The following is a 25,017-nucleotide window of genomic DNA, read 5'->3' as shown; positions in this document are numbered from 1 at the left end:
TGTCAGGCGCACTGCGCCCTCAGTGGCCACGCCTGGAACAATACCAAGGGCAGACCCTGAAGTCTGCATGCAAGGGGCACAGGGCACAGCCCAGCGGACGCAGTCGGGTCCCAGACTTTAGGGTCACTGAGAGGCAGGCAGGAGCTAGCTGTGGCTGCCCCTCCCCCGTGAGTGCCAGGATGGGCAGGGAGGCCCTCTGCCACACACAGGGCCGGAGCGGACGCTCCTGTGGACCCGGGGAGAAGGTAGAGCTGTGCGGCCAGGCCCTCACCAATGCACAGGGCTGGGGGGATGCCCAGGCACAGCAGGTACTGGTACAGCAGGAAGAGCGTGAGGAAGAGGCAGTAGTTGGGCCAGAGGCGGGCGATGGCCCCACGGCGCCGGCGGGTGAGGATGGCCACAAGCCAGCAACCGTGCAGGATAACCATGAAGTTCATACGCTGCCCGATGACGTTCACGGCCATCAGGAAACAGATCTGCAGTCGGCAAGGGGGACATGAGGACATGGCCAAGGCTGAAACCCAAACCCTGGGGCTCACAGGAACCCCAAGGCCCCCGGGTCGGCAGTAACAGCTCAGGTGCCACGCCCCCTGCGGCCCCTGGTGGGGAGCAGATGTGTACCGGGTGTCTGGAGTTCCCTGCGGGCACCCGTGTCTCTAGACTTCAGGGAGTGAACCTTTGTGGGGGCGTCCCTGCCATACAGAGCATCAGGCACAGGGTGCGGATCACATCGAGATTGCTCCCTGTCCCCACAGGGGCGTGAAGGGACCCCCGCCTAGCACCTACAGTCCTCTGCGAGCCTCAGGGTACCCCCTCCCGCAGCAACGGCCAGGCGCCCCCCAGCCTCACCTCCAGCCCGAACTTGTAGAAGAAGAAGTTGATGAAGTACTTGAGGCAGCCAAGCAGGTCCCGGTCCAGGTTCTGGCGGGTGCCCTCGGCACACACGGCCTGGGCGGGTGGCGGGGCCAGCCGGTGCTGCCTTCGGTAGTGCTCCTGGCGCCGGTACACCACCGCCTCAAACACCAGCAGCAGCAGTATCTGCAGGTGGTTCTGTGGAATGGGGCCGTGAGGCTGCCATCCGCTGGCCGGCCCTGCCCTCACCCGCCATGTGGCCCCTCACCCGCCCCGGCCGGCCCTGCCCTCACCCGCCAGCTGGCCCCTCACCCGCCAGCTGGCCCCTCACCCACCTGGATGTAGCCCAGGTTGGGGAAGCCCTTCCGCACCCCGAACCAGGCAGCTGGGTCAACAGGGCCGCGGTAGAGGAGGGACTGGCTGATCTCAGCCGGCTGCAGGTTGGTACTGTTGGTGAAAGGCTGGGGGGTGGGGTGGGCTCAGCACAGGCTCCTGGCCCCCGAAGGGATACTGGCCCTGCCTTGAGCCCCAGCCAGCGCAGGACCACGGAGGGCTCCAGGCCGGGCCTGGACAGCAAGCCAGGGGAGACCATGAGCAGAGGCTGGCGAGGGAAAGGGAGCAGAGAGCCCCTAGGCCTGGCTCACGCAAGTCTCCTCAGGAACACTCCAGGGAGCTGGGGCTGCAGCCCAGAGGTGCCTCAGAGTCAGGGACCGTCCAGGGAGCTGAGGCTGCAGCCCAGAGGTGCCTCAGAGTCAGGGACCCTCCCGGGAGCTGAGGCTGCAGCCCAGAGGTGCCTCAGAGTCAGGGACCCTCCAGGAAGCCCCTGGGGCGGCTCTGCCCAGTACCTGCGTGCAGTTGCTGGAGTACTCGTGGGGGGTGACGACCCTGAGCTGGTACAGCATCTTGCATACAATCACAGTGCAGGTCCACACAGTGGACAGGCTGGAGGCCATGGGCCGGAAGCGGGCATAGGGCAGGGCAAAGGCCCACAGCACCACCAGCAGCAAGTTCATTACCGAGACCTGTGGGTGCAGGAGCGTGGGCAGTGGCCCCATGCTGGGCCAGGGTGCCAGGGCACACTGGGTGGGCACTCACCTCGTTCAGGGCCACCCAGACAGTGTAGAGGGCCACAAGCTTGAAGATGTGCAGCTCCAACAGGCGCCGCACGAAGCCCTGCACGGACGCCAGCATGTCCGAGAAGCCGACGGCCAGGTCCAGCAGCCGCTCGGCCACCAGGCCCCACTTGCTGGCCTCGCCTGGGGGAAGGGAGTGTTAAGGAGGGGCCTGGGAGGCAGGCACAGAGGCCCCCTCTGCCCCAGTGGGCCCCACCTACCTTCAGGGACCTGTGTGGCCTGCAGGGGCTCAGCCAGGCCCAGCCCCCCATCCGCAGGGGTTGTCTCCTCCGGCTGCAGCAGCGGGGCCCCGCTGGCCGGGTCCTGTCTGGGAGAGCCTGGAGTGTGTCAAGGCTCCCTCTCGGGCACCCCCCGCCTGGCCCCCAGGGTCCCCCAGGCACCTGTGTGCCCAGCGCGGGCGGTGGGTGGTGGGCGGCAGCACGCGCTCCAGGTCAGTGAGCTGCATGAAGGGCTTGTGGAAGTAATGCAGCTGCAGGATGCAGGCCAGCAGGAAGAAGCCGGGGACGAGGATGCTGGAGAACAGCTCCGACACGCTGAACTGCTCCAGGCCCAGGTCGCCCAGCCTGTGGCCAGGGGTGCTCAGTGGCCGGCAGGGACAATCCCGCCCGCACCTCGGGGCTGCCTGCCCACCCGCCACTCACTGCTCGTCCGTGAAGCCTGTGAGGTTGCGCCAGTAGGCGGGGAAGTCCTGGAACTGGAAGGTGTAGACTGCTAGGAGCACCAGCATGGTGTAGGCCACCACCAGCCACCAGAAAGCCTTGAGCAGGCGTCGCCACAGACTGTAGCACATCTGCGGGGGGAGGAGGGGAGGTGAGGCCGGGGGCGGTGAAGTGGGGGCACCCGCCCTCCTGTGCACCCGCACCTGGAAGAGGGTGAGGCAGAGCAGGAAGAGGAACATGTAGACAATCTTGTAGAGCACCAGGCGGCCGGCGAAGCTGACCACCACGAACATGCCAGCACACACGTAGATCCAGTACTTGGCGTGCAGCCCCGAGACCAGCTCCCCCAGGCCCCGCACCAGCGCCTGCGTCCGCGTGGGCTCTGCAGACAGCAGCGGTGTGGGCCGGGGCTCCCCTGCCACAGCCCCCACCACCACCTCGCCCATACCCACCTGTGTCAGCCACAGTGACCTCAGTCAGCGTGGCCGGGCCCCGCCTCCTGCTGAGCAGCTTCTCCCGGACAAACTGGCGCAGCAGCAGCCAGAAGGTCAGTGTGTACAGCAGCTGCAAAAGGGGTGGATGAGGACGCGGCCTGGCGCATGGGGCACGGGCACACACACAGGGCACAGCCCAGTGGAGATAGCATGTAGTCCTGGCCCTCACCATGGCACCAAGATCCAGGCAGGGGTAGCGGGTATGCTCCAGGCCCAGCTGGCGCAAGCTGATGGGGCCCAGGGCAGTGGGCAGCTCGGCACGCAGGTCCAGGGCCCACACGTAGCGCAGGCAGCACAGGGTGAGCCCGTACAGCAGCACACAGGGGGCACACAGCATGGCCAGCTGGTGCCGGCTGCGCACGGTCCACACCAGGCAGGCCCAGAGCAGCAGCACGAACGTTAGCCAGCTGTGGTAGGTGATGCTCCACACCTGCAGGAGGCAGAGCCAGACACACTCAGCCTTCGCGGGCCCAGGACACGCTCAGCCCCCGCCGCCCTCGTGGGCCCAGGACGCGCTCAGCCCCCAGCCCCCAGCTCCGCCCCGCACCCAGCCTCACCATGGCAGCCACCAGCGCACACACATAGCTCTGGTCCAGGATGAGGTGGCCCAGGCCGTGCAGTGGGGACCTCTCTCTTGTCTCAGCCCACCCGAGGTGCCCTGAGGGTGGACAGGTGTCAGCTCCCCTGTGGGGACATCCAGAACACCCCACCACAGCCCCACAGAGGTGACCAGGACCTGACAGGGGCGAGCCCACAGTCTGACCCTGTGGGCCTCCATCTCCGAGACCCCAAAGGCAACATGCAGGACGCCCCTAACCCCTTTGGCTCTGCTCAGGCCCCAGGGCCAGAAGCCCCATGGACTCCATTCAGGGACAGGGAACAGAACAAGACTACAGCCATGCAGCCAACACGAAGCTCCCAGGCTTCCATGGGCCAGCCCAAGGCCACGTGGTCAAGTCCCCAGGCAGAGGGAGAAGACCTGGAGGGTGTTGGGGTGGCCTCTGGAAGACAGTGAGGCGGACCCAGGAGATCACCCGTTGGCCACCAGGGGGCAGCCTCGCCCTCCACACAGGCAGGGCACTCACGGGGACGCTGGCGCACAGGGCTCGGTCCAGTCAGGTCGTGCACTATGCAGCTGTCGGCCTCGGCGTCCAGCCCCGCGAGTGTGGGCACCACGTACTGCAGGAGAGTCACAGCTGAGCTGGCACCTCCCTCAGCTCCCCTGCCTCCCCTGGCAGCCCTCTCACCTGGGCGGGTTTCCCAGCCGAGCCCTGGGGTCTCTGGTCCAGCTGATCCAGTTCCAGCTCTCGGGCCTCCTCCTCCTTGGACACCTCCTTCCTCTGTGAGGGGCAGAGCCAGGGCTCAGCCTGGGGGCCCCTGCCCAGCTCAGCTGTGCACCCCACCTCCACCCCAGGGCCCTGCCCGGCTCAGCTGTGCACCCCACCTCCACCCCAGGGCCCTGCCCGGCTCACCTGGCCCAGGCGGTGGGGCGTGCGGACCTTAAGGAGCGAGGTGACCGTGTAATAGAGCAGCAGCAGGATGCCTGGGCTCACATAGACCGGCCAGTCGTGGCTGGTGTCGGGGACGAACGCATTGGGGCTGGAGCAGTTGGCAGGGGCCACAAAGGCCTTGAGGCCAAACACCCTGCCCAGAGAAGGCAGCTGCTGAGCGCTGGCCCTGGAGGCCACCAGGGGGCGGGCGGGGCTGGGGCTGGGCCTCACCTGGCCCAGATGTTGGCCGGTGGGAGCACAGTCTGTACAAAGGGGGCCTGGTAGCAGTAGAGGCAGAGCAGATGCACAGCACCAAGGCAGCCCACCATGACGCAGAGGGCACTGATGCCCAGGGCACTGATGGGCAGGTGGCACGCCCACCAGGTGCAGATGGCCAGGAAGATGAGCAGATAGATGCTAGAGGAGGCCGAGGGGTGGGCAATTCCTGTGGGTGGGACGCGCAGGGTGAGGTCTGCCCAGGACGGGGGCCCTCCTGGGTACACCCCTTTCCCCACCCCTGCTGGTACCTGCCAGTGCCAGCAGCACTATGGCCAGGGTCCGTCCAGCAGCCACCAGCAGCCAGTGGGCAGTGACCCGGAACCGGGCAGCCAGCCGTGACCTGTGCTTGGGGGCCAGGGCAGGGGTCGTCTGCAGTCCAGCCAGAGGCCCAGCACCCTCACCCAGATCGTCACGGTCCTGTCCAGCACACAGGGGCGAGCTCAGGGACACAGCCCTGTGGTTGCTCCACACCCCCAGCCTCCCCTCCACCGGCTACGGGCCTACAGCACCCAGAGCTGGCCCTCCTGGCCACCGGCCGCCGCCTCCCTCACGGGCCGCACATGAGACTGACCACAGGCTATCCCAGGACATGCCAAGGCTCTTCTCTCGTTCTCCACATGAGAACAGAGCAGGCTGGAGGCCAGGGCAGCGGCACACACACAGGTCACCACGGAGGCAGAGGCAGGCAAGCGCTGTGTGTATTCACTCCACCAGCCATCATCTGCCGCCTCCTGTGGTGGCAGTCAAGGCACACACAGCTGGGCACCCCCGACATGCCCCTCACCGGCTCCTGGGCGTGTCGGCTCTGCCGGGCTTTCCGGGCGAAGCGCCTGCAGAGGCCCAGACAGACGGAGGAGACAACCAGCATGCCCAGGTCGGGGGCCACCAGGCGAACGGCATTGGGGATGTCATGCAGGTCCAGCCTGAGGGACAGGAGAGTGGGTCAGGAAGGAGCCAAGGGCCACAGGAGGGCCCCACAGAGGCTGTGAGGGGGAGGGACTCACCTTGTGACCCCCACATGTAGCGACAGGATCTCCCAGTGGCTGCCTGCAGAGCGCGTGGGGACGGGGTCAGCTACAGTGGCCCTCGGCAGGAACAGTCAAGGACTTGGCCTAACTGCCCATGGGGGCCATGGCAGGGCTGCCAGGGCTGGCCCCAACCGGAGCTTGGACCACAGAGAGGACAGTGACACACAGGACGCTGGGGCTCCCACCCTGAGACTTGCAAGTGGGCACAGACGTGGGCTGAGCCGGCAGGGACAGTGCAGAGGTGCAAACAGCTGACCATGGCGGGGAGGACACCAAGACTGTGGGCACTGGGCAGGGACATCCCAAGACTGCCTCCCCTACATCCCCTGGGGGTCCCTGCCCCCACTCACATCTGGGGGGCACCAGGAACTGGTCCAAGCTGGGCACAGTGTGTAGGCAGATCTGGAAGGCCAGGTGGGTCAGCAGGAAGAGCAGGCTGAGGACCAGCAGGGCCCGGAGGAGGCGGCCAGTGTGACCTGTGGGCGAGCAGGCAGGGCGAGGCTGGGTTCAGGCTCCTGGCCCCACACACCAGCTGGAACACAGGGCACCTTTCAGCTGGCCGACAGGTCTCTCACGGTCTGGAACCCTGGCCAGTGTCCACCCGGAAGACAGTAGTGACCAGTGGGGATGGCTCTGTCCCAGACACTGCTAATTCGTCCCACCTGGTTCACTGTGTGGTGGGCACTGAAGGACTCCTGGGGCCACACAGCAGGCTCCAGGCTCAGCCCTGGGGGAGGAGGGAGGCAGGACAGACTGCCATGAAAACCAAGGTGGCACTTGCCAGAGGGCCTCAGCTTCAGTGAGGGGACTTGGCCACGTTGGCCCAGGGACTTGGCCCACCCAGGGTCCCCTCTGTGAGGACAGAGGGATTCATCGCATGAAGATGGCAAGGGGTCCGCTCCCAGGGGAAGCGGCCCCTCCCTGCGCAGGCTCAGCCAGCTCTGAGCTGCGAGCAGCTGGCAGCACGTCCCCATGGGATCTGATGTCATCCTCAGATCAGAGGGCTGCAGATGACCAGCCATGGTGGCCAGGAGGACCTGCCTTGTTCCCCCTGCAGCCTGGACACCAGTCACGTGGCCACACAGCGTACATCTGCCCTGAGCGGAGGGCTTGGCTCACAGGGAAGGGGGAGTGCAAGTGGCCTGGCACCATGTGGAGGGGCATGTAGGAACAGAGGCGGGAGGCCTGAGCAGTAGGGACGCCGCAGTAAGGCCCTGTAGCTCCTAGTTGGGGGTGGACAATGGCAGAGCAGGCCTCCATGTGGAGACAGCAATGGGTACCCCGAATGGAGCCGCCTCCCCAATGCAGGCTGGGGCTGTTTCCTGTGGACTGGCAAGGCGGGGCCCAGCTGCCCGCACACTGACCAGCCTCCCAGGCGGGGCCTAGAAGGAGCCCATGGACCACTTCAGCCCTGGCCATACCCGGCAGGGGTCAGGGTCCCCTGTCTCCTGCCCTGGAGCCCTTGGTCCCCAAATTTCAGGCCCTCTGCTCACAAGGGACAGAGAGCCAGTCGGGGAGAGATGCCCACCTCCAGGGCAGGTGGTGCCCAGTTAGGGGTGGGGCCCAGTGGAAGCCGGGACTGCCCTGGGGGACTCCACAGGAAACAGGAAGAGAAAACAGGGGTCGTGCACACTGCAGTTCCTGGCACCGCTTTCCCACTCCCTCTGCTACTTCTCATCAGTTGCCCATCCGGCCCTAAATGCCCCCTCTGCTGGCCCCAGGGGCTAGGACAGTCAGCCATCACTCGCCCTACTACCAGCTGGGTCCCAGCCTGGCTCACTGGCTGTGCCAGACCTTGCAGAGCGAGGGGCTGCCCCAGGGGTCTGTGGTTGTCCACCCAGGAAAACCCACAGTGCTGGGGCCCAAGTCTGAGCTAGGGAGCCACTCTGACAGGGAGTGGCCTGGTCTCTGTGGCCCCAAGCTACAGGAGCCCAATGTTCTGCCTTGGGGGTCAATCACAGGCCTGGGGCCTGGACTGCCAGGATCTCACCCAGTTTTCACCCTGTACGTGGCACCTCTTACGAGGCCTTCACACCTGCATCCAAGCCACTGCCAAGAGCTGCTCAAGGCACCGGGGCCTGGGGGCAAGGACATAGCCCAGGCCAGTGGGAGGGGCACTGTCAGGCTGGGCAAGGCCTGAATGAGGAGGGGGACCAGCCCCCGCCGGCCAGGCCCGGGCAATGCTCAGGGGCCAGGCAGCGTCAGACCTCCAATGGGGTCTATGCCAAGGGTAGCAGCTGCAGCAACTGGAAGCCCACACAGGGCTGTTAGGTTTTCTCTCCTGCATGGAAAAACCAGGCGGTGCCTCTGTGCCCGGGGCACCCTGAGGCGTGAGGAACGGGCAGATGACGGCCAGGCGGGGCCTCCTTGGTGGTCTCACTGCCATCCAGCTCAGGGGCTCCACCCTCCCCTGCCAGGCCAGGAGCCCAGCGGCCCCCGCCTCCCCTGCGTTTCCAATCTCACTCGGGGCGTGAAATGTTTATAGAACAAATGGCTCTTCCCAGGGCCTGGGAATGGGCAGGACGGGCGCCGTGGCTACAGCGGACCTTGGGAGCGAGCACAGGGCACAGCAAGTCCGTCAGGGCATCCCGGGACGAAGGAGCCCCAGGCTGGAGGACTCTGGGCCTGCTGACCCTGCGCCAGGACCTGCTCCCTGCCTGCACACCTGGGAAAGCAGTGGGGGACAGACCAAGGGCTTGGGCCCATGCAGCCACGTGTGTCTCCCAGCAAAAGCTCCTGGCTCAGCCCTGGCACTGGGGGTGAACCAGCAGAAAGAAGATCTGTCCCAGGTATACATCCTTCCAAAGGCAGGCTGGCCTGGGTCACATGGGTGGCATCTGTGGTCACAGGAGGGTCTCCCCCGGAGTTTCCTTTAGGGGCCGGCTGCAGAGGACCAGTGTGCACTGGTGGCCAGCCTACTGCGGCCCTCGGGGGCCAGCCGGGCCACCTTCCTCTGCAGCCCCCTGAGGGCTTCTCCCAGTGCCCCCTTCCCGCCCCCACCCCACCCAAGGCCACTGTGACTTCTCAGGGAAGTGGCTGTCCTGCTGCAGAGCACCCCTCCACCCTGGTTGGCCTCACCACCACAGGAGTCTGAGCCCTTGTCCCTGCATGTCCTGGACCCTACGAGTCCCTGACACCCGGCCACCCCCACTGCTGTGCTCAGCGGGCAGGGCATGGGGCCAGGGCATGGTCTCAACCCACACTGCTCCAACCCTCCCCCCACGGTTCCCCACTGACCTGGGATGCCGTGACGGCCGGGGCCGGGCAGCCAGGGCAGCAGCAGCAGGAAGAGCAGGTAGACCAGCGAGAACACGTTGATGCGGGCCAGGCAGGCTGGGGGGGGGGCAGGACAAAAGGTCAGCAGCCTAGCACTGGGGGCTCCCCCTGACACCGTCCACACCCCCAGGCCCCTCCATCCAGGTCTCCGACCAAGCGCTACGGGCACCCGTAGCTGCCCCACAGGCCACCCCCATGGCTGAGCCTGTACGCCTGGGCATGTGAGGCTGAACAGCAGCCCCTGCAGGCAGCCAGCAGCATGAGCTGACCTGTGTCGAGGGCAGTGGCCTGCGGCCACCCGCCTGCTAACCGGAAAGGGTGGGGCAAAGGCCGTCAACAACTGCAGGTTACCCAAGCCGGAGACTCCATGGCCCAGGGCTGCCCGAGGGGTGGCTACTCTGCTTCTCAGCCAGCGTCCACCAAGGCACATCGGGGCCAAAGCCACAGGACATGCACTGTAGCCCTGCGGCTGAGTGGCCCACTGACGAGGGCCTCAGGGAGCAGAGCCCGGGCTGAGGCTCCTGCGTCCAGGCTCCACCCACCCCCGGCGTCTGTGCTGGGAAAGTCTGGGAGACTGACAGCACAGTGCACTGCCTGGAGGAGGCGGCAATGTGTGCCCCTCAGCTCCAGCAGGGCAGGGGCCAGGCCAGGCCTCTCCCCGAGCCACTCACAATACGACAGGGTAAAGGGCGGAAAGTCCCTCTACCCAAGTTTAACCCTTCAGGGAACCATGCCCGGGACCCGGAGCGCTGGCACTGGGTCAGCTCATGGGAACATTTCAGAGGGCTGGAGGCTGCCCAAGCCCACAGGAAGGCAATGACCCGGGTGGGGCTGGAGGTGGGGAGAAGACCCCACTGGGAAGCCCTGCCCATAGCCACCCCCCCGGGGAGCCCAGCCTCCTCTCCTCACAGGCAGAGGGCCCCCGGGTCTGGCTGGAGCCCATGGCACAGCCACAGGCATCTGAGGAAGTGGCGTGAGGCAGGGCTGGGGGGCAGAGGACCCTGGGGATGCTGACACTACAAGGGCCAGAGGCCAACAGGGCCCAGCACACAGCTGCCACCAGGGTCGCAGTGGGGGCGGGGAGCCAGCAAGCGGCCCTCCATCCTGACCCCATGAGCAGCCTGAGGCCCCCCAGGCCTCTTTACCTTCCAGAGCTCGCTGACCAGGGCTCCAGTGCAGCCAGCCAGGACAGGGCACGGGCAGCGCGGGCGACTACAGCCCATGAGGCTGAATGTGGCACCGGGAGTTGTCACCCTGCTCTCAGCAAAAGTGGGGGACACATGCCCAACTGACAGCCATAACCAATGGCAGCCACAGTGCCTGTACCGGCAGAGGGAGCAGGCCTGTCCCCCACACCCTAGGGGCCCGGGGGCTGGGCAAGAAGTCCCCAGGGAGGCTCCAAGCCAGTCCCACCCTGGAGAAGCACCCCCGGGGCCAGCCTGGCCCTGTAGGGTGAGCCACCCGTGCCCTTAGTCCCTTCAGAGGACCCCGGACAGCCACTCTTCCTGGGTCCCCGAGCCCTGCACCCAGTGGGAGAGCCAGCCCTGAGGAAAACGGGGCAGGAAGCCTTTGAGTCCCTGTCCTTGCATGGGGACCCCAGAGGCGGCCAGGACGTGGCGAGATCACCCGGCCCAGCCTGGCCTCCTAGGGAAGGCCCAGGCACCGGGGGAAGTGTGCCCTCCACAGCACACAGCACAGGCCATCAAACCCCAAGCCTCCAGCCTGGGGCGGGTCAGCGGCCAGCCCAGGGTCCAGACCCCAGCCTGGCAAGCTCCCTCTGCCTTATTTGGCTCGGACAAGGATCCCATAAACACTGTGAGCCAGCGCTTCTGCCAGCGGGTGGGGCCGGGCAGAGACGGAAGAGGAAGCGGGAGGCGGGTGGGTTCACGGCCCCATCACGCGACGCGGGTCAGGCTGTAGCAGCTCCTGCCGGCAGTGCCTACCCAGGCCCCACCTCCGGCCCTTCCCCAGACCAAGGTTGTGCCGACACCAGGTATGTGGGGAGGCCACAGGATGTTGTCACCTACTTGGAAGCCAGGCAGGCAGCCTGGGGCTCTGGTTGCTGTTGGTTTAACGAGCCAAGGGTCTGGGGTTTAATTAGCTCAGTGTCCGGGAACAGTTTACGGCTCCCCTGACCTGCACAGGGCACAGACGGCCCGGAAACTCCCTCATCATGGCCTCATGAGGCTGCTGCAAACAGCCAGGGCAGAAAAGGTGCACACACACACACCCCCAGCCTTGTGGCCATGCTGACACACACTGAGGACCCAGAGGGCTCTGCAGAGCCAGTAGGCTGGAGGCCCCTCCAGCACTGAGCCCAGGATGGGGTGGCTGCAGCTGGATAGGCAGCCCAAGCTGCTGCTGCTGCTGCTGCTCCAGCAGGTCTCATCCTCACCGCATCCTGCAGGAGTTAGCCCAGCAGGGGCAGTCCCCATGACAGGGGCGGGGCTGCATTCCAAAGGCGGGTCACCCCCACCCCGCCCCTAGGCCTTGCAGGGTGGGAGGAAGCGGGTTTATCTGGGTGGCCATCTCCCAGGCAGTCCCAGGTAAACAAGCAGGAGGAGCAGCTGCCCAGGGCCAGGCCAGGCATCCCCACCAGGAGGGCAACTGGGCCAGGCAGAGCCTTGGCAGACAGCAGCCCTCACTGCCCCCAGGGACCCTCACCTGGCCTCATCCCTGGGCCACCCACCAGCCACCCACCCGTGGTAGGGCACACAGCTGCAGGGCCAGCATCTAGCCTCGTCCCAGAGGGAGCCACGGATGCAGAAGAACCACCTGCGGGACAGGACGGCTGTCTGGAGTTCCAGGTGCTGACACGCCTGCTGGCCCAGCTGATGTCCCCACGTGAGCCTCCAACCCTGGCTTGCATCCTGCGGGGCCCACGGGGAGGGGATGGTGTCAACATCCAGACAGTTGTGAGTACAGCAGACGCCAGGCGGGCCCCAGACCACAGCGTACAGGCAAATGCAGCCCCTCAGTCGCAGCCTCTCGTCAAGGTCTGGGGTTCAGACCCAGAAAGCCCTCAGGTCACACAGATGAGGTCGGGGTGAGCAAGAGGACCCCAGTATCACAGCTCAGGGCACAAAAGACCAGGGTGGGGGGTTAGAAGCCAGAGACCCTGCTCTTGGCTCCATAAGGCCCAGACTAGTCACAATGTGCCAACACATGTGATGGGACCACCCAGAGACACAGCCCAACACACGGGACAGGGCCACCCACGTAACAGCCTGATGCGTGTGACAGAACCACCTAGACGCCACAGCTGACACACCAGACAGCACGGCCCAACACAAGATGTGGCCACTTAGACACCACAGCCTGATACACATGCCCCTGGCCTGACACACATGCCCCTGGCCTGACACACATGCCCCTGGCCTGACACACATGCCCCAGCCACCCAGACACCACGGCCAGACATGTGTGGCAGGGCCACAACACCCAAATACCATGTCATCACATGTGTGATGAAGCCACACCAAATACCATGACCCGACGTGTGACAGGCCCACTTAGACACTATAGTCAGCCCCAGAACAGGGCCACATTACCTACTATAGCCTGACACGTGACACGCTATACCACCCAGGCCCCTCTATAGCCTGACACGTGACACGCTATACCACCCAGGCCCCTCTATAGCCTGACACGTGACACGCTATACCACCCAGGCCCCTCTATAGCCTGACACGTGACACGCTACACCACCCAGGCCCCTCTATAGCCTGACACGTGACACGCTACACCACCCAGGCCCCTCTATAGCCTGACACGTGACACGCTACACCACCCAGGCCCCACGGCCTGACACGTGACACGCTACACCACCCAGGCCCCACGGCCTAACAAGTGTAACAGACAGAATTGTACCATCCAGACACCAGTAGTGGTAGGGCCTCACTCAGTTCTTGTTCAGGTCTTGCAATCAGACCTTGGTCATCCCTCAGGGGCCCAGTGGGCCTTGGGCTACCAGTGCTGCTTGTCTCAACAGGTAGCAGGGAGACAGAGCGTCAAAGAGGGCAGCTGGCCAAGGATGCCTCCAGCGAACCACTGAGGGATGGCAGGGATCAACCCTGTGGGATACTACACAGGACGCAGGGGTAGACGGGTGGTGTGAGGATCACAGCCGAGGTCCTTGACGGGGGGCTCCTGGGCCCCATCGGCCTGCCTGGAGCCCGAGGGCCCAGCATCCCACGCCCACAGGCCAGGTGAGCAGGACAGAGGCGGGGAGAGGTGTCCTGCGTGGATACTCAGCACCGGCAGCTCCCATGAGGAGGACAGGCCTGGCCCCACCTGGCTCCTCCCCCAGGTGGCGTGGCAGAAGCCAGGCAGCGGCCCTCTGAGCAGGGCCATCTCTCAGGTGTCTCAGCAGCTCCTGGCCGCGGGGGAAGAGGGGCTGACTCAGGGGCTCCACCCTGTGACTCACTGGCCCATGATGGCTCGCGGCCTGTCCAGCCGGCTTGTGCCAGCTGCGAGGGCCCTGGCCGCTGGCTAGCCCCACTCCGTGGCCTCCCTGGGAACTCCCCTCCCACAGCTGCAGGGCCTGGGAAAGGGGGGGCCTGTGCCTCCTGCTCCCACTTGAGGAAGTTCAGCCCCGCCCTCTCCCCCAGCCTGGCTTCCCCCTCCACAGAAACAGGGTCAACACAGGGAGAGGGTGCAGGCTCCGCCCCACCACGGACACTGCCCAGATGCCACCGGCCAGTGTGGGGCCAGGCAAGGACCCAGCCCCCGGGAACCCCAGCAGGCAGCACTCCATTGCAGATGATGGAGGCCCCTGGAGGAGTGGCACTGTGGGGCAGGGAGCCCCCCGGGGGACTGGGGGTAAGACAGGAACAGCGGGCCCCACTGGCCGGCCCCACCATCCAGGAAGCCGAGCCCCCCTGCACACACACGAGTACACGAACACCGAACTCCAGGTCCTGGGACCCTTGCCACCCCAGCCCCGTCCCCAGCTGGGGCGGCTGCCCAGGACAGCTGCATGTCCGCAGGACCACGTGCAGCCAAGAATCCACACGGCGGCTCCCGGTGACCAGTGGGGGCAGGCTCAGCCCGTCTCCACCTCCCAGGAGCTTCAGGCTGTGGCCCAGTTCCCAGTGTGCCTCAATTTCCCCTTCACATGGAAGGCCTCAGAACATCTCCCTCCAGGTAGGGGGCAGGCCAGCCTGGTAAGGTGTGCATGTCGGGGGAGGTGTTTGCCAGCCTGGGGCAGGGGGACAGGCCAGTCTGGGGGTGTGCACTGAGGAGGGGGAAAGCCAGCCCAGTGGGATGTCGGGGGGACATCTGCCAGCCTGGTGAAGTGTTGGGGTGGGTGGGCCAGCTGTCTCTGTCCCCGCAGCTCAGGTTTGTCATCCCCCTCCCTAGGCATGGCCAGGGACCCAAGGCCCGGCCCTCCCATGAGAAGTCCAGCCAAGGCTGGAGCAAACACCTACCGTGACTCAGTGTCCACAGAGGACTAGCTCTGGGGTTAAGAAAGGCCAAGACTGGGCCCAGGGCGATAGCATAGCGGTTAAGATCCTCGCCTTGCAAGTGCCAGGATTCCATATGAGCGCCGGTTCTAATCCTGGAGGCCCCACTTCCCATCCAGCTCCCTGCTTGTGGCCTGGGAAAGCAGTCGAGGACGGCCCAAAGCTTTGGGACCCTGCACCTGTGTGGGAGACCCAGAAGAGGTTCCAGGTTCCTGGCATCGGATCGGCGCGCACCGGCCCGTTGCGGCTCACTTGGGGAGTGAATCATCAGATGGAAGACCTTCCTCTCTGTCTCTCCTCCTCTCTGTATATCTGACTTTGTAATAAAATAAACAAATCTTTGGAAAAAAAAATAAATCTTAAAAAAAAAGAAGAAGAAAAAGAAGAATAAAGAGGGGCAGAAAGGATTCTCAGTGACCGTGCAGAGAACCAGAGAGCAAGGAGCTACCTGAGGGCTGCTCCTCCTCACACACCCCTCCTCATACCACACACCCCTGCTCCTCACACACACCCCTGCTCCTCCTCACACACTCCTCCTCACACACACACACCCCTGCTCCTCCTCACACACACACCCCTGCTCCTCCTCACACACACACCCCTGCTCCTCCTCACACCCCTCCTCACACACACACCCCTGCTCCTCACACCATACACCCCTGCTCCTCCTCACACACACACACCCCTGCTCCTCCTCACACACACACACACCCCTGCTCCTCCTCACACACACACCCCTGCTCCTCCTCACACACACACACCCCTGCTCCTCCTCACACACACACACCTGCTCCTCCTCACACACACACCTGCTCCTCCTCACACACACACCCCTGCTCCTCCTCACACACACACACCCCTGCTCCTCCTCACACACACACCCCTGCTCCTCCTCACACACACACCCCTGCTCCTCACACACACCCCTGCTCCTCCTCACACACTCCTCCTCACACACACACACCCCTGCTCCTCCTCACACACACACCCCTGCTCCTCCTCACACACACACCCCTGCTCCTCCTCACACCCCTCCTCACACACACACCCCTGCTCCTCACACCATACACCCCTGCTCCTCCTCACACACACACACCCCTGCTCCTCCTCACACACACACACACCCCTGCTCCTCCTCACACACACACACACCCCTGCTCCTCCTCACACACACACACCCCTGCTCCTCCTCACACACACACACCTGCTCCTCCTCACACACACACCTGCTCCTCCTCACACACACACCCCTGCTCCTCCTCACACACACACACCCCTGCTCCTCCTCACACACACACCCCTGCTCCTCCTCACACACACACCCCTGCTCCTCCTCACACACACACACCCCTGCTCCTCCTCACACACACACACACCTGCTCCTCCTCACACACACACACCCCTGCTCCTCCTCACACACACACCCCTGCTCCTCCTCACACACACACCCCTGCTCCTCCTCACACACACACACCCCTGCTCCTCCTCACACACACACACCTGCTCCTCCTCACACACAGCCCTGCTCCTCCTCACACACACACCCCTGCTCCTCCTCACACACACCCCTGCTCCTCCTCACACACACCCCTGCTCCTCCTCACACACACACCCCTGCTCCTCCTCACACACACACCCCTGCTCCTCCTCACACACACACCCCTGCTCCTCCCCACACACACCCCCCTGCTCCTCCTCACACACACACCCCTGCTCCTCCTCACACACACACACCCCTGCTCCTCCTCACACACACACACCCCTGCTCCTCCCCACACACACACACCCCTGCTCCTCCTCACACACACACCCCTGCTCCTCACACCATACACCCCTGCTCCTCCTCACACACACACACCCCTGCTCCTCCTCACACACACACACACCTGCTCCTCCTCACACACACACCCCTGCTCCTCCTCACACACACACACCCCTGCTCCTCCTCACACACACACCTGCTCCTCCTCACACACAGCCCTGCTCCTCCTCACACACACACCCCTGCTCCTCCTCACACACACACACCTGCTCCTCCTCACACACAGCCCTGCTCCTCCTCACACACACACCCCTGCTCCTCCTCACACACACACACCCCTGCTCCTCCTCACACACACACACACACTCCTCTTCTCACACACACACACACACACACCTCTGTCCCCCACCCAGCTATCCCCAGTGGTGACAGGCCTTGCCTCCATCCTGCAGATCTGTCCCAGGCAGAACCCAAGCCCAGCAGCCTTTGGAATGTGGCTGGGCCAGTCGGCCTGGGATTCCTCTCTGCCCTCAGCTCACAGCTGAGCTGACCCAGCTGCCCTGACCTGGCTGACCTCTGCCCCTACACCCGGAAATCCCTGACCTCCAGCACCAGCTTGGGGTCCCCTCACCCCCAGGGTCTCTCAGGCTCACCCCTCATCCATACTCCTCTACTGGGACCCCAACCCAGGAACTGTAGGAAAATGTGGCCCATCCCTGTGGGAGCTCTCCTCCCCGAGAGCAGGCGTGGAATGTTCTGTGAGCAGGGGTGCAGAGTCATGGCCTTCTGACTGGAACGACCAGGCTCTGAGAAGGCTGAGCTACATCAGTACTGGCGCACAGCAAACGGGGGCCACACCACAGGAAAGTGGGGGGCCTAGCCATCCAGTGTCCACTGCCACCCAGTGGGACCTCCGGAACTCCCAGCCCCAACCATCCCCACCTCTATGAAGGAGCTGTTCCTCCTGCGTCGAGGGGCCTCAAGCCCCCTGAGAGGCCCCTGCACGGAGGGGGGCCACACAGCTGCTTGCACGCAGACTCAGGTCTGGTCCTGCCCAGCCTCCCTGGGCCCCAAGCCCCTTGGCACCCAGAGCCTCCTCCCACCACTCCCCTGACCTCCAGAGATTAGGGCCCACCCCAGGGACCCTGGCTCCAGTCAGGGAGGTCTGGGGCCACTGATAAGGGATGGTCGCCAGGCAGCACTGGGCGGGGCTACAGGCCACCTGGCCACGTCCCGGCCACACTGCATGACCACCCACATGCAGCTTAAGACAGTTGCCGAAGCTGGACATGCAAGATGCCACAGGCTGCTGGGAAAGCTGCACGCACATCCATGTGGAACTGGTCCAAGCCCAACCCGGACTCAGGTGAGTCCTCACGAGGCAGCACCCCGCCAGGGCCCAGCAGGGCAAAGGGCCTGCAGCCACCAGTGGCTCCCAGAGCCTGGCTTCAGCCCGTTCACACGAGCCTCCCAAGTGCTCGGGCCCCTGCACAGAGCTCCAGGGTCCTGGCCATGGCCCAGCTCAGCCCCGCCGCTGCGACCATCTGAGGAGTGATCTAAGACAGGGGTTAGCTACTTGTTGCTGCACCTTTGTGCAGGTGGAACAAACACACCTGGAAAACGGGGGTGAGAATGGGGTGAGGTGGTCCCCCATAGGGGCTGCAGGGACCCTCTTCTAGCATGCGGCAGGGTCTCCTGGACCTATGGCTGGGACGATGGGCCAGGGGTCCCGGGAAGGGTCTGGGCGCTCTGGAACACAAGCTACAGGCCACAGCACTGCCCACGGAGACAGCAGGGCTTGGGGCATGGGCACCAGGCAGTGCTAGGCTCACCCTGGGAGAGCCAGCAGGACCATGGGGGCTGGGAGGGCAGGTGTGAGGTCGAGCCGAGCGACAGCACTGCTGGCAGTGCCCAGCAGGCATGAGGCCCAGGGGGCAGGGTCGACTGATCCCAGGTCTTCGTGTGGACTGCTCGGAGCAGCTGCTGGGCGGGGGCAGCTGGGCGGCCAGGCTTGCTTCTAGAACTCTCTCCATCACAGTCTTGGACCATAAACAGACAGAGCACCCAGCAGGCAGAGGAGTGAGTCTGCCCCACACAGCCTGCTCTGGGGGCTCAGCAGACACACAGCTCAGGTAAGCAGAAGAGGAAGGTGACCACAGGGTGCGCTGGCCGGACACGCAGGAGGGGCCTCGGCGTCATAGTACAGATGCGACAGATGGCGCCCAACCTGGGCAGCCTCCCGGGCCTCCAGCCAGCCCAGGCCCATCTCAGCCCATTCACTGGCAGAGGAAACCACAGGACGTGGCCACCCCGGGGCTGGACCCGAGGAAGGCAGAGGGGCCCAACTATAAATATGCAGGGAGAACAACGGCACACACACCGCACCCCGTCAACTGCAGGCCTCTCACGGGCAGCCTAAAAATACGCCCTATGATTATGTCATTAAGACACACCAGGAAACCAACCCACCTGCCAAGCCCAGCTCCCGAGACGGCTGCCGGGAGCTGGCAGGCCGTGCCCTGCAGTCCCAGGGGCCCGGCCTCACCCAGGGGACGCTGCTCAGGCTGGTGCTGGAGACAGCTGCCAAAGCCCACCACGTGTCAGGGCTGGCTGGCGTTCCCCAAAAACCCGGAAGGAGTGGCTGCCTGAGGACAGCCTGGGGCCTGTCCACACCGGGACGTGCCTGACCCACACGCATTGGACATAGGTGTGCCTATGGCGCCATCCAGGGCTCCTGTGAACCCAGGAGCAACTCAACATCCAACAAAACATGCCAGTAACACATGCATGGGGCCAGTGCCTGCTCAGGTGAGAGTGGCCCAGGATGGGGACACTTGCTCAGTCTTGGTCTCGACCCAGCAGCATCCAAGCCCCAGAGAACCTGGTCTCTACAGGGTCAACTCCTCACAAAATAAGTTCAAGTGGCTCCCACGTGGTTACCTCCCTTCATGCAAGGGTTCCTGCAACCTACCTCGACCATGGCCTGAAATACAATGTAGAAATTTCCAGAAATAAACTACTTCTACACTGTGAATCACTTTCATTACACTCTAGCTCACAGCCTGTTGTGCCAAATTGTAAACCTCACCGCAGGTGTGAACACGCCGCTCACACCAGTGTGTGCTATGTGCCCAGCAGTGCCTATGTTATACAACACAACTCACAGTAAAGAGGCAAGTATTAGGCCTGGCGCGTTAGCCTAGTGGCTAAAGTCCTTGCCTTGTATGCGCTGCAAACCCATATGGGTGCCAGTTTGTGTCCTGGCTGCTCCACTTCCCATCCAGCTCCCTGCCTGTGGCCTGGGAAAGCAGTCGAGGACGGCCCAAAGCCTTGGAACCCTACACTCGTGTGGGAGACCCAGAAGAGGCTCCTGGCTCCAAATCAGCTCAGCTCCAGCTGTTGTAGCCACTTGGGAAGTGAACCAGTGGATGGAAACTGTGGAAACTGTCTCTCCTTCTCTCTATAAATCTCGCTTTCCAATAAATATAAATCTTTTTTTAAAAAAAATGCAAGTAATATATATAAAATATGTGATAACATGGCAATGGTACATAAGTGTTAGGCAACATATGACGTGTGTTAGATAAACATGTGACCCAATAATGCTACACATGACGTGACATGCAGGCCATGTGGGCAGCACAGGCCCATGCTGCTGGACATGGCATACAGTAACAGGACACATCACACACACTGCATGAGAATCTGTAACAGTCTGTAATATCACGATGTGTGATCATGCTATGTATAATGTGATACACAACATTCAATACAGGATATGAGACACGCTGTAATGTGATAGTGACACATTCATTTCCGAACGGTATGTGACACGTGATCATACATGACCATCTAGGAAAACACACTATGGTAGCTACACCATATGCACAAGCCTCGTGCTAGCTACTGGACCAATGCCAGGACTGGGGGGCTATGACAAGAGCCCAGCACTGTCCTGAGGTCCGGAGGCCGCCCGGGCCCATCTCTCTCCAGTCTCACAGCCTCGCACTGACTGCCCCTGACAGCTGCTCATTCTAGGGAGGTGGTGCCGAGCCCCTTGGGGACCCACTCAGAGGGTCGCCCCGCCCACTCAGAGGACACCAACACCGCCTACCACGCTCGGCCTGGAGAACTCTGCTCTTACCTACAGGCCCTGCTGGAGCTCGTGCAGAAACAACTGGGACACGGGCTGCACATGGCCCCTGCAGCCAGCCAAGTCCCAGGACAGCAGCAGTGGGTGGCTCCCTCTGCCCTGCTCCCAGGGGGCCCGACCCTCCTTGCCCGCCAGCGCCTGGGCCAGTGCGCAGCACATCTGGGAAAGTGATCTGGGCTCCCAGCCCAACCCGGGAGGAAAGGCGGCCTGTCTGCCCAGCCTAGGCGCCAAATCCAGAACTGAGAAGCACAGAGCTTTCACCGTCTCGCTTACAGCAGCGGAAGCCCAGACCCAAGGAGGGGGCAGGGTTCCGGCTCCCAGCCAGGCCCCTCCTGCTCCTCGGCCTCCCTGCGACCTGCCAGCCCAGGCCCGGCAGGTGTGTGTGCCAGCAGCAGGTGTGGGGCCTGCCCAGGGAGGAGGCCGTGTCCCACACAGGGTAACCTCCCTCACCCCAGATTCCTTCTCAGAGCAGCCTGCCCCGCTGCCCACAGTCCGGAGGTCGGCAGTAGATGGAGTGGCCTCCCCAGCCCTCTCCAGGGGGACTCGGGTTCCAGGAAGGCCAGAGCTGAGGGACAGCGGCCAGCAGCTCAGACACCAGCACACAGTGCTGGACACAGGGCCAGCTCCGCCATGGACCCAACTGTTGGATCAGGGACAGGAGAGGCTGGCATCCACTTGCACATTTCCAAAGAGACCAGTGCTTAGCTGACCTACACTGGGGGCTCCCCACAGGAGGTGACCCCGGGAGAGCGGTGGCAGGAAGACACCCCAGTCCTGCATGGGGCAGGGAGCTCGGTTGCCCCCTCCCCCTGCTCCCACACTCACACACCCATGAACACACAGCTGGTCCACGCTCCTGCTGCTGACTCACCAGCTCTCCCTGGTACCCCTTCAGACCAGAGCAGGGCAGGGATCACCAGGTATACGGGGCGGGGGGCCTGAGACCTGCCTGCCTCACGGGGGTGGGGTGACACATTCGCATCTTGACACCCAGCCCTGCCATAAGGCTTCCTGGGGAGCAGAAACCATGTTGGAACCCTACAGTTACCGCCTGTGCCCCACCCCACCCCACCCAGTTCCTGCAGGCCCTCCCGGAGCCCACTGTACCCCATGGAAGTTTGGGCATGAGCCTGGGCACCCCAGATGACTCAGACCCCACCGCCCCTGGCTGCTACCCCGGCCAGCAGGGGAGCGGGGTGACTAAGTCCCTGTGAAGGTGGCATTCATTTCCAAACGCCGTCTAGCACCGGCCGGACAGCACGAAGGGCTCCAGGGACAAGGGCTCGCCTGTTCCAGCAGCGGCCAGGCCAGCCCACTCCTGACCTCAGCTGGGCAGCAGGCAGGTCCCTGGGGAGCTGCCCACACCCAGGGGCCAGCAGGCTGGACTTACACAGCTCAGGTGTTAACCCTGGCCAGCCCCCATGCCCAGGCTTCAGGCAGGTGGGTGTGACCAGGACATCAGCCTCCTCGCTGGGGCGCCCTTAGCTCCAGCCCCACTGGGAGAAAGCTGCCCAGGTGACCCACGTGCCGCCTCAGGTCAGACCCAGGGCCTACCGAGGGGCCCAGCCTCAAAACTACCAGAATCTCTGGTTTTCAACGACCGGAAAAGGAATCAGATGTGAAAACAGCACCTGGCCCGGATCCGCCTTCAGCTCCACACACCGAGGGGGGGGGGTGCCCGAAAGGAGCTCCACGATGGGATGGCACCGCTGGGGTCCCGGCCAGCTTCGTCCCAGGCCCGTGTCCACCACAGGCGGAGGCGTCCGGCGAACCGGGCCCACCTCACCGGTCTTCCCCACCCCTAGGCGGCACCGCCTTCGAGCGCTAGGAATTCCAGGCGGGCAGGGGGCTCCCCGGCCCCGAGCCGCCCCGCCGGCTCCGGATTAATCTAATCTGCCCGTCAACCCGCGGGTGGAGACGGCCCACCCGGCCCCTAGGAGGGATCGGGCTGCTTGGCACCGCGCCCTGGGCGGACCCCGCCCCGAGGCGGGGGCGCCAGACCCCGGCCTGCCGCGACGACTAACGCCTGTCATTGGGACCCCTAGTGTCCCCCAACCACTGGCGGCCCGAGCCGGGCGGGGCTCGCTGTGGGCGGCGAGGGGTACGCTCGCCTATTCGGCCCCTGGGCAGCTCCAGGCAGGAAGCCCGCCGCCGGCCCGCAGCGTCAGGAAGTCCGGACGCAACTTTACACTTTTGTTTTTCACTCGAAAAAGAGATTTGCGCTCGCCCCGCCGCCGCCCGGAGCCCCCAGCCCCCAGCCCCACGCTCGCTCGGACACCGCGCGCTCCCCTGGAACGTGGGCACCAGGGCCGCGCGTCCGGGGAGTCCCCGCCCCTGCCCGCCCCGCGGCCCGGCCGGGAAGCGCGGGGGCCCCGGCGGCCCACCCGGCGGCGTGGCCCCACTCACCGGCCAGGAGCGCGCCGGGCAGCAGCAGCCAGTAGAGGACGGCGCCCAGCACGTGCGGCTCCATGCTCCACGCTCGCGCCGCCTCGGCGCTAAGGGGTGGTGCGGGGTCCCGGGGCGCGGCGCGCCATGGCGCGCGGGGGTCTCCGCACGTGTGCCGCGCGCCCGGGGACCCCGGCTGTCCTCGGGGCCCGCGCGCCGGGGCCGCCTCTTCCCCGCGGATGCCGACGGTCCGGGCCGCGCTGGCTGCGAAGGACGCCTAGTCCAGGCGCGGCGCGGAGAGGCTGGGCTGGGCCGGACGGCGGCTCGGCGGCTCCCTACCCCCACGCTGCCCGCGGGCCTTTATAAGCTCGGCCCCCGCCCGCTGCCCGCCCTCCCCGGCGTGCCCGCCCCCGCGCTTCCCCCGACGGCCGGCGCGCCCAGCCGGCCCCTCGGAGCTGGGGCTGTGGCTGACCCCGACTCGGCGCGCCGCGGCCGAGACAGCCCCTACCCTCACAGGGGCCGGGCCGGGCCTGGGAGTCTAAGGAAGGCCGCGTGGACCCCCGCCTCTCCACGCGCAACTGTGGCCCGCGTGGCGGGAGCGACTTTCACTTTGCGGCCCAGAGGCAGGGGCGCAGCGCCCCCTGGGGGCCGTGGGAGCGGGCGGGGCTGGCCGGGGCAGCCGAACTGGGTTCGGGGCCTCCTGCAGCCCCGCCGGCCACTGGCAGCCTCGCCCCCCACCCCCGTCCAGGCGTCACGACGGCGGCCGGAGCACTTGTTGCGGTTCTAAGGGCGAGGTGTGGGGGCACCTCACCAGGCCGCCCCCGGGCAGCCTCCTGTGCTCCGACTCTGGACCCCTCAGTCCAGGGTCGCAGATTCCGCCAGGGATGGAAGGGGTAGGGCTGTGCCAGCAGCTGCCACCCAGCCAGGAGGGGCTGCCACTGATGGGAGCTGGTCCTGGGCACAGACCCCCTCCCCTCCCGGGAACCAGATGTTGGGGGCACCCAGGCTGGGATCTGGCAGCAGGAGCTGGGTGTGGGCCTCAAGACCAGGGCCCGTGGTTACAGTGTGTCTCGCCGTGGGAACTTTGTTAAAGGTCCAGAGGATCCGCAGACCTCGAGACTACGTCCACACTAGGAGCTGGCTTCACCTGCCTCTGGGAGGGTCCTGTGAACAGCCAGCACCCTTGGGTGCTGCTCCCTCCTACGTGGCACTATGTGTCAGCTGAAGGGGTGGGGGTGCAATGGGAGGCTCTGAGGAGTGCTACCCACAGCCTGCTCAGCCAATCCAGCTCCCTAAGACAGAAGGGGAGAGAGACCCTCCATCCACTGGTTCACCCCAAGGTCCCCGCCAGCCAGGGCTGACCAGGAGTGACTCCCAAGATGCACATTAGCAGGGAGCTGGATGGGAAGGGGAACAGTCGGGACTTGGTACCCACGCGGCTGCCAGTGCCACCGGCAGCAGCTTTTCCTGTTATACCACAGTGCCCACCCATCACTCAGGACTTGAGGTTCCTGAGGACTACAGTCCCCATAGCTTGTCGCCGTGTAGAAATGAATGAGACAGGGCCCGGCGGCGTGGCCTATCAGCTAAAGTCCTCGCCTTGAAAGCCCAGGGATCCCATATGGGTGCCGGTTCTAATCCCGGCAGCTCCACTTCCCATCCAGCTCCCTGCCTGTGGCCTGGGCAAGCAGTGGAGGACGGCCCAAAGCGTTGGGATCCTGCACCCGCGTGGGAGACCTGGAGGAAGTTCCTGGCTCCTGATTGGTTCAGCGCTGGCCATCGAGGTCACCTGGGGAGTAAATCAGAGGACAGAATTAACAAACAAATAGATAAGACACCTATGTTTTGTCCTGAGCTTCAGGGGAACTTCATGCTAATCGAAGTGGAAGGTCCACTCTGTGCAACCTAACTGCCAGGCACACCAGGAGGTGGTGACCGTCCGAGACCCCAACATCTCCGAGTCTGGTGTGGTCTCTGGTCCACCTCCTAACATTTCTTGGAGGTCAGTTAGTACAAATACCATGTACTTTAAACTATACGA

At 64.6% G+C, this 25,017-nt stretch overlaps 1 protein-coding gene across 3 annotated transcripts in view; it reads right to left on the bottom strand.

Annotated features, from left to right (window-relative positions):
* Positions 1-23,300, bottom strand: part of PIEZO1 (piezo type mechanosensitive ion channel component 1) — a 30,907-nt gene extending 7,607 nt beyond the window's left edge. For all 3 annotated transcript variants that reach the window (XM_058674030.1, XM_058674031.1, XM_058674033.1), the window contains exons 1-22: positions 22,998-23,300; positions 9,173-9,268; positions 6,286-6,411; positions 5,912-5,954; positions 5,692-5,830; positions 5,156-5,303; positions 4,860-5,073; positions 4,611-4,782; positions 4,386-4,478; positions 4,224-4,317; positions 3,696-3,796; positions 3,308-3,568; positions 3,097-3,208; positions 2,848-3,026; positions 2,627-2,775; positions 2,366-2,548; positions 2,186-2,292; positions 1,948-2,108; positions 1,698-1,874; positions 1,188-1,313; positions 850-1,050; positions 272-476 (exon numbers count right to left, since the gene is read on the bottom strand). In XM_058674030.1, the coding sequence (XP_058530013.1) occupies positions 272-476; positions 850-1,050; positions 1,188-1,313; positions 1,698-1,874; positions 1,948-2,108; positions 2,186-2,292; positions 2,366-2,548; positions 2,627-2,775; positions 2,848-3,026; positions 3,097-3,208; positions 3,308-3,568; positions 3,696-3,796; positions 4,224-4,317; positions 4,386-4,478; positions 4,611-4,782; positions 4,860-5,073; positions 5,156-5,303; positions 5,692-5,830; positions 5,912-5,954; positions 6,286-6,411; positions 9,173-9,268; positions 22,998-23,061 (3,151 nt within the window). In that variant the 5' untranslated portion in view covers positions 23,062-23,300. The remainder of the gene's footprint in view (positions 1-271; positions 477-849; positions 1,051-1,187; positions 1,314-1,697; positions 1,875-1,947; positions 2,109-2,185; positions 2,293-2,365; positions 2,549-2,626; positions 2,776-2,847; positions 3,027-3,096; positions 3,209-3,307; positions 3,569-3,695; positions 3,797-4,223; positions 4,318-4,385; positions 4,479-4,610; positions 4,783-4,859; positions 5,074-5,155; positions 5,304-5,691; positions 5,831-5,911; positions 5,955-6,285; positions 6,412-9,172; positions 9,269-22,997) is intronic.
* Positions 23,301-25,017: the final 1,717 nt, after the last annotated feature.

Source organism: Ochotona princeps, chromosome 16, assembly GCF_030435755.1.
Source record: "Ochotona princeps isolate mOchPri1 chromosome 16, mOchPri1.hap1, whole genome shotgun sequence".
NCBI lineage: Eukaryota > Metazoa > Chordata > Mammalia > Lagomorpha > Ochotonidae > Ochotona > Ochotona princeps.
The sequence above is the reverse complement of the archived record's forward strand: the minus strand, read 5'-3'. Positions and strand labels throughout refer to the sequence as shown.